Source organism: Belonocnema kinseyi, chromosome 9 (assembly GCF_010883055.1).
Source record: "Belonocnema kinseyi isolate 2016_QV_RU_SX_M_011 chromosome 9, B_treatae_v1, whole genome shotgun sequence".
Lineage (NCBI taxonomy): Eukaryota > Metazoa > Arthropoda > Insecta > Hymenoptera > Cynipidae > Belonocnema > Belonocnema kinseyi.
In genome coordinates, this window is record NC_046665.1 from 76,537,674 (window position 1) to 76,546,411 (window position 8,738).

General features: G+C 27.8%; 1 protein-coding gene across 1 annotated transcript in view; it reads right to left on the reverse strand.

Annotated features, from left to right (window-relative positions):
* Positions 1-2,905: 2,905 nt before the first annotated feature.
* LOC117179757 (vacuolar protein sorting-associated protein 29) overlaps positions 2,906-8,738 on the reverse strand; it is a 17,112-nt gene continuing 11,279 nt past the window's right edge. Inside the window, exons 4-5 of the mRNA XM_033371834.1 lie at positions 3,834-4,069; positions 2,906-3,741 (exon numbers count right to left, since the gene is read on the reverse strand). Coding sequence (XP_033227725.1) covers positions 3,624-3,741; positions 3,834-4,069 — 354 coding nt within the window. The 3' untranslated portion in view covers positions 2,906-3,623. The remainder of the gene's footprint in view (positions 3,742-3,833; positions 4,070-8,738) is intronic.

Consider the following 8,738-nt stretch of genomic DNA (forward strand, 5'->3'; position numbering starts at 1 on the left):
AGAGACCGAATAGGCTTCGGGCAGGATTCTAATTTTATATGATTGTAATTTTCATTTTGTTTCCATTGACCAGTTAAAACCCGGGTAGGTGCTGGTAGAATATTTAAACAACTTATTTTTTATTACCATTTCCCGGATATGGACCGGGTAGATCCAGTTAGATCTCACAAAATTAAATTAAAGACCAAATAAAAACCGTATAGAACCGGATGAGGACCGAAAGGGTATGTAACCGGTTCCTTTCCGGTTTCAATTGAATTTCAACCTGTCATTTTAAGCAGGGATAACCTTTAGAATACAAAAAAAGCTTTTTAGGATTTAAATATATTTTACATAAATGTAGATAAATAAACTAAGAATACAAAAATACTTTTTTTGCATTCTAAATTTTATACGAAAGTTTTACAGTTTCGGCGCGACGATAATTTAAAAAATGATCAAACTCAGTACCACTTCAGTACTGATTGAGAGTTTTTTAATAGTTGTTCATAATTTTTCAAAATATTGAAACCTTGTATATAATAATCTTCCCACTGTGTGGGCACATTCTCATCGCAAATTTTTGAATCTTCAAATAAAGGGGCCTCGAAAATATTCAAAATGGGCTCACTTTTTGAATTTTTATCAAAATGGCTGGCTAACGAACTTGACCCTTAGTTTTGCACACTAAAAGAGTGTACGAAAAGCCAACCTAATAGATTATTTTTTTCAAAAGTTATCGTTCTCACAGACAGATAGGCATATATAGAGGCATACATACAGACAGGCACATTCGTAAAACCCTGTTTTCAGATTCAGGGGGTCTCGAAACGTGGAAATTTAATTAATATAATACCTTCTCTGATGAGAATGTGAAAAATGGTAGAAATGATAACTTTGAGTGGTATACAGTTTGTATTGTATTCGACACTTTATGGAGTAAAGCGATAGTTGCACAGAACTTCGACGCAGAAATTAAAAATAATTATTATCAAACTCATTACTACAGTGAAAAGTAAGAATTATTTAAATAGAAGTTCATTCATTTTTTAAATTCTTAAATTTGATATTTTTACTGAATTTCATTGGCCCATTTCACATTCTTTACAAAAAATGGTAGACTACAGTAATATTCAGTTATTCGGCTATACAACCTAAAATTTTTAATTAATTTTTTCTCTGCAATTTAATTTACAGTAGTGATCGAGGGTGCCATAGAAATTACGCAACTTTCATTAACTTTCAACTTTTTAGTTTAGAGCAAAGCAATAACCCGGTGGATACAAAATTTGGCGACATCGTTTCGATATCTTTACAAAAGCTTTACGATATCCTATGTCCATACCGTTAAGGTGTCTTTACGTTATCGTAAAACCGTCGTATGATCTGGCAATGTCTTTACGATATCGTAACAACACGGACATAGGATGTCATAAAGATGTCGCCAAATTTTGTGCCCACTGGGAATCAATGAGGTCGTTGCATGAATTGTAGATAATATATTTTTTAAATACTGCATAAAATTCTGAAAAGCTTAATGCGTTCAAACATTTTTTGGAATACGTTATTTTTTATCAAAATAAAATATTGAGCAAATAGTATGAAAATCCCTATTCGAAAATTATGTGACCTTGAAATGTCACATCCTGTAAACCGCTTAAACAAGCAGGACAACTGCTTCATTGACTAATTAAGTATATAACAGATAGCTGGCGAAAATTCAAATTATGATTTCTAGGAGAGAAATTTCTTTACTCAAAATTATTAAAAAGAAGCAGCCAGCATTTTAAATACCTTTTAGCCTGCTCTTTATAATTTTTAAACACGTTTAGTTTGAAATCATAAACACAACTGAATAACTGTGCTTCTCAGACTGAATTACTTCCGACGATCCAACCAAACAAACAGGTTTCTCCGCAAATGCAAAAAATATACTTCTTAAATATTAAAAATTATATATATTTAAACTAATTTGAAAAAACATTCCTTTAGAAGTGACGTTAATTTTGTAGTGTTCTTTTAATTTAACAGTGAAAAAATTGTATGTGCAACGGCCCCATTACAGGTTTTAGAAAATTAAAAAAAAACAATGTATTAACATTTATAACAATATTCTCTTAGAATAATGCTGCGATTTCTTATTAAAACTTCCACTTTTTGTACACTCTTCAATTAGAGTGAGGTAATAATTAATTAAAGTTCACAAATATAATTGCATATACGAGTTATTACTGCTTGTCACTATCTTCTCTTGGACCAGTACTATAGAAAGTTCCGGTTTTACTGTAATTTTCAGTTTTTCTTTAAGTTTTTAGTTATGAAAAATTAATAAATGAACATCAACAAAAATCATTTTTGAAGTACTACCGTCAAACGGGTTAATTTTCGATAATGTGGGGTGAATTCTAACATTCTTAACTTGATATTTTCTATTTAAGTTCAAAAAGAAATCTATTTTAGCATTCATAATTTGATGCAAAATGAGCATGAAAAGGATTCAAAATTAAAAACCAGACCTCGAAACCACATCACTTTTCTGCTCATTAGAGACAAAAAGTAACAGTTGAATAAAGGATGTATTATTTATTTTTGCTTGTTGGAAAATGCTTTAATCGAAATAGATTGGTTCAGAATCACCACAAACTAAATTTATAGTTTAAATTACTTAAGGCGGGTGGTTTTAACCGAAATCTGGGACAAGTTAAGGCTTGAACCGATTTCAGATTCTTGGAACAGTTTTTAGTCATTTTTATCCTATCCCCTCGTCTTGAAATTCGCAAATGTTTACGTTTAGCGACAGTTGAAAGAGACAAGAGTTCACTGTAAATATAAATAAATACTGGTTCGTCATCCTTCATCTAAAAATAGTGAAACTTTGTGGTGGAAAGAAACTAGGCGATAACAAATAATATTACAAGGAAATAACTTCTTTTACAAAACAACGATTTATTTGGGTAAATAAATTGAAACTTAATTAAATACAGTCTACCTATATTCTATATGATCGTATATTATATCCGAAAGGTGCTACATCAACATTCCAATTTCCCTAACTTTGAATAATTTACAAGTCCAGGAAATATTTAAATTCTCTTAAAATATACCAAATAAAGCCAATAAGCTGCATAACTTGTATAAGACTAAAATAAAATCTTGACCTAAGAACCTGATTTATTATGCCGATATCAAAAATAGTAATTTTGATTATTAATCGGGCGTTAAACTCATTGTTAGGCGGAAGAGAAACCTGTGCTAGTAATTTCGTAATGAATCTTTAAGAGCTTTATCTGTATCTATAATTAAATTTTATCCTCTATTATCATGAGCAGTATTAGATTATTCGAATGAAGTAATTATCAGTGATAAAAGTAATATTTTATCGGATTAAATCTTATATTGATGTCTAAAAAATGAGTGCTAATAATTGATTTCTCGTGTCACACTCACACATTTCTTACATTATTTACATTATTAATATAAGTGCTTAAACGCAATTGAATCAATATTTGCATGATTTGACCAAATTAATCTGCATGTTAAGAGCCAAGACTGTACTCACAAACTCCAGCAGTAGCAACCTTTATATAAACAACGCAACAGGAAAAAAATTGCATACAAAAATTAATCACTTCTTTGTACAAAATTTAGCTCTTTTTGTATTCTATCCGTTCAACCTTGACTTCGTCGCCAACCAGTTGATATACATATGTCACAACGGTTGAACTCTGAATGTCCATTAGGACAAAAGATGGAATAACCGAGCTGCAAGAAAAACATTATTTTAAAAGTTATTTAAAAAATTATTGGTTGCAAGAAACAATTTTGTCCTTGAAAAACAAAAATATAAGTCTTACGTGTCAAGAGGATTATAAGCTCCAGTCGCAGAGCCCGGGTTAATGTAAAATTTATTTTCATGTTCATAGGCTTCGAACTTGTGTGTGTGGCCGGAAATTAAAATGTCCACGTCTAACTGCCTTTGAATTAAAGCCAAAGATTCGGGATCTCCCCATGGAACTACTTGGTGACCATGGGACAATCCTATTCTGAATTGTCCAACTGTGACAACTTTTTGTTCAGGATAGTTTAGATTCTATAACGAGAAAATAATTCTTTTTCAGTTATTGTTTATTATTTACTAGTTATATGTACACTACCGGCGGAAATGATCTATAAGCCTGTTTTTTAAACCGTTGCTAAAGTGTCTTATTTTTGATAATATTAACATGAAAATGTTGCATTCGCAATAGCGTAGAAAGTAATTACATTCTAAGTCATAGTCCAAGTTGTATACAAAATGTAAATTTAATACAAAATATTGCAAAAAAAGGTAAAAGTTTTATGTTAAAAAAAAACTGAAATAAGTCAGGAAATAATTAACATTTTTCAACATTCTTTAGATAATTTTAAAAATAATTATTTGTCATATTTTAATTTTTGAATTTTTAAAATCATTTGATGAGTGCAATCATAATAATTAAATTTACGACTTTTTGCACCAAATTCGACCCTAGGGCAGAATCTACGGAAAATGTTCAAAAATATTTTAAGAATTTAGCAAAATACTACGGAGGTCATCTTGAAAATGAGATCTTTTCAAATGATCATTATTTCTAGAGTTATTCCTGTTTTTCGAATACATTGAAATTTTACGTTTTTTTCAATACATTTTTATTAGAGACATTTTGCCTTGAACTTGGGCATTTTTGACGCAGAATTGTATTACTTTTCATGCTATCATGAGAAAAAAAATGTCACGTTAGTATTATAAAGATAAAGGCACTTTAGCAACAGGTCAAAAAATAGGTGTGTAAATCATTGAATCCAGTATTGCATCTTTTATCAAGAAAAATGTTTAATAATTCTGGATCTTAGAAGAACGAAATTTCGAAATTCATCATATTGCATGTTGTATGAAAACTTTTCTATATTGCACGTTAGCATCCAGTCTCACAGAAAATTATATTCTAAAACTATAACTAGCTTCAAATTTTAACAAAATAAGCTTTTTTCACATTTTTATGATCCTTTTTTTTTGTTTTTTCAATGAATTCAATTTTTGTAACGACGAGTTTTTACGATTAAAAGAAGTACAAGAAGGATGGCAATTTAGCAGTAACTTCATTTATGTCAATTATCATAAATTTGCAATAATCAAATTCCCTGAATCTAACCTCCTTATCTTCACCATGAGTCATTCAAATCATACATCAACGATTTATAAATTCTGAATTTGAACTTATTTCAAGCCTTGCACGTAGCACGGCTGGCACGAACCACTTTTGACTGAAAAGTGCTTAAATTCCTAGTTTTTTTTCTAAATGTTTTGTGAATGCCTACGAGTATTTGAAGCATTAAATGATAAAAATACTTGAGCCCCTCCTTAATTACTATTAGTAATGTTAATGAATTTTAAATATTGTTTGTATTCATGGTGACAACATTTTATTGAACTAGACTACAGAGGTTCGATTACTGCAATTTGTAGGTACTTTTCGATTTAAAAATATTTTTAAAAAAAGGGGAAATATGGCCGCTGCCACAAACACGTTTTTTAATTATTACTTTCGATGAGCATCGAAAATCTGGAACGGATTGTCTAAAATTAAAAAACCAATTAGATTTCATTAAAGGGTGGCCGTTTTAATCGAAGAAAAAATTTCCCGGTCATATCCCGGTTCGCAAACATTTTTCACATTCAATGAAATTTAAACAATCAAACTATATTCTAAACATTTTTCCATATAAAGTAATAAACAACCAATTAAAGAATTCAAAGTGGACACTTGAATTACAAACTTTTAAATTGAAGTTTAAAAGTTTTTCAATTCCAAAATAGTGTATTCAAATGCTCAAAAATTTACACATACCAAATGGAAGGTACTAACACTTTTCAATTAAACAATGTTAAATAAAATGCAAAAAAACTGCAAAATTTAGAACTTTTATCAATTATAGAGTTCAAATATTCAGATCAAATTCCAAAAATATAAATCTACGATAACATTTTCAATAGTCTAAATTAAAGAATCAAGCAATTAACTTTAAAATTTTTCAGAATTATATTATTTTGAGTAATTTTAAGTTAGACAAATTAAAAATTGGAAAATAATTTTTTTAACTTAAAGTTTCTGTAATTAGAAGTTAAATTATTCAAAATTATTTTTGAATATTTTGTAAGAACTTTTAAATCTATTTCAAAGTGAATTGAATTTTTTCTATAACTTTTAGAAAATCCTGCAAATAAAAACAAATACAAAATTTGAATTTATAAATCACAATAGAACATTTATTATTTGTAAAAATATTAGAATAATATTAAGAGATATTTAGATGTTTAAAAAATATTCGAATTAAATTTAGAACTTGAAATAATTTGAAATACTTACAGCCGAATTTGAAATACAATTGAGATTTTTGCAGATTACAAACAAAAAAATTAGAATTTTTTTAAGAATCGTGAAAGATTACAAAAGAATAAAAATTTTCTTAAGATTCTTAGGAAAATTGAAAATGATTCTTCAATTTGAAAAATTATTGTAACAAAAAGTTTAAGAAGATTTTAAGCCATTTATAAAATGATCACAGTAGAACATGGAAGATTTTAAGGATTTTATTTAATTTGCTAGATTATCAAAAATTGTAGGAAAATTTTGATTAATTTTAAAATATATTTAGAAGTTCTGGAACAAATTTTTAACACACTTCGTTTAAGTTACTTGAAATAATTTCAAGTTTTTAAATAATTTTGAATCTTTTCAAAACTTCTACATATCTCTTAAAGTTACTCAAATTTTTTCTTCAAACAATAAGTGCTCAATTGTTACTTATGCGTCAAAATTTAACAATTTCACTTTTAAATAGACCAATTAAAATTGTAACGCTAAAAGATTAAAAGTTCTTCGAAAATCTAAAGATTCAAAACTTTCGATATGTAAAACAATTCAGTTTCTAAATTGATTTCTTTTAATTATTTGGTTTCAATTTATTCGTCTTAAATGAACAGTGAAATATTGCTATATATTAAATACTTATTCTTTTTTAATATCTGAAAATATTAATACAAATTATATATTAATAAATCTATTTATTAAATTTAATATAAAAAAATAATATAAAGTAATACCTGAAACTCTGATCTAAAAATATATTATTGATAAATCATGAAAATTTTTATTTAAAAATAAAATTTTCGGAATGAATGATATATTAATTTTAATTCTATTCAAGACTTTCCGATTGAAACAGTTACAATAGGGAAATTCTCAAATTTTGAACGGATCTAGAATTGTATGGTCAAATCAATTATTGTTCAGATTTCTATACTTAAATCCTCAAAACTGCACTTAAATTATTTTTAAAACTGTTAAAATCGAACTTAAGACAGATTTTTCTTCTGAAAATTCGTAAAATTCCCGGTTTCCCGGTCCGGTGGCCATACTGTATTTTATTTTAAAAATCTTCGATTTCGAAAACTTCTAATTCTTTAAGCCCTTAAAACTGCATTTTAAAATTCTTTAAATTAAAAAATATGATTTAAAAATCAAAAATGAAATATTTTTAAATTGAAATATTTTCGAATTAAGCATTCTAAACTGAATGATATAATTTATAAAAATGAAAATTTGAAAAATTATTTAAAGAACGGTGAAAATCAAAGTTGGACAACATTTTTATTATAAAAATGTTGTAAACTTCCCGGTCAAAAAATAAATTCACTGTCATTTCACGGTTTTCCCAGTCCCATAATATTTTTCGAATTTATAAGTTTAGGAAGATATAATAATAAAACATAGGTTAAATAAATTCTTTCGTTAAATTTTACTAAGTCGATTGAGAGGAATAGGATTTTCAATTTTTCTGTTCCCGTTGGAGGATTTTTAGACGGAGGGAAAATTGCGTATTCATACTAATAGAAATTCTTAATTTTTCTAAATGTAACGCTTATTACCAGGTTCCTGACTCTTTTACGAATCCAAGCATACTGCATAATTAATAATTGTTAACAATAGTTTTTCATTAACTAACCGTGAGGAGTCGAAATAAAGTTTGAGACTTTGAAAATCCTCTTTTTCAATTTTCCTCTGATCGAAACATACGGTGAAGATAATTTCGAAATATACTTGATATCAAATAAAAATTTGGATTGGAATTTCTCATTGTACTAGAAAAAGTCGTTTTTAATATAAGAATCTTATTTTTTTATTGTTAAATAATCGTTACAAGCCGTGAAATTATTCTTCAAAAGTAGGGAAACTTTGACCAAGTATGTTTTTCCGTACGTTTTTCGTCAAGGATCTAGCCTATTAATTATCTAAATTTTAGAAATAATCATCAAAAGGAGTAATTTGTTGTAATTAACATTTCATTTGTGAAACATAGCTGCGTTAGGCTGACGAATTGTTTGAAATTTATAGAATTTATTTATACTAAAATTATGAATAATGAATTGAATATATAATAGGGTCGTTCCAAAAAGGTACCTCCAAAAGTTTCCTTAGTACATTTTAACAAATGAAATGTGCAGTTTGAAATTGAGCCCGTGGATGCAATAACTCGCTGAGCGCTCGAAAACGCGCAAAAGTATTGTCTGCGCGGTGACATTACGAGTCAAAATCAAAAGTCCGAATTTGGAAAAATGAAAAATACTGCTCGATAGCTTTTCAAAAATGAATGCATGTACCCGTTTAAACTTTTTTCGTAAACATTATAGTTTCCGTTAAAAAAATAAAAACTGATGATTTTTGAATCGAAAAATCCAT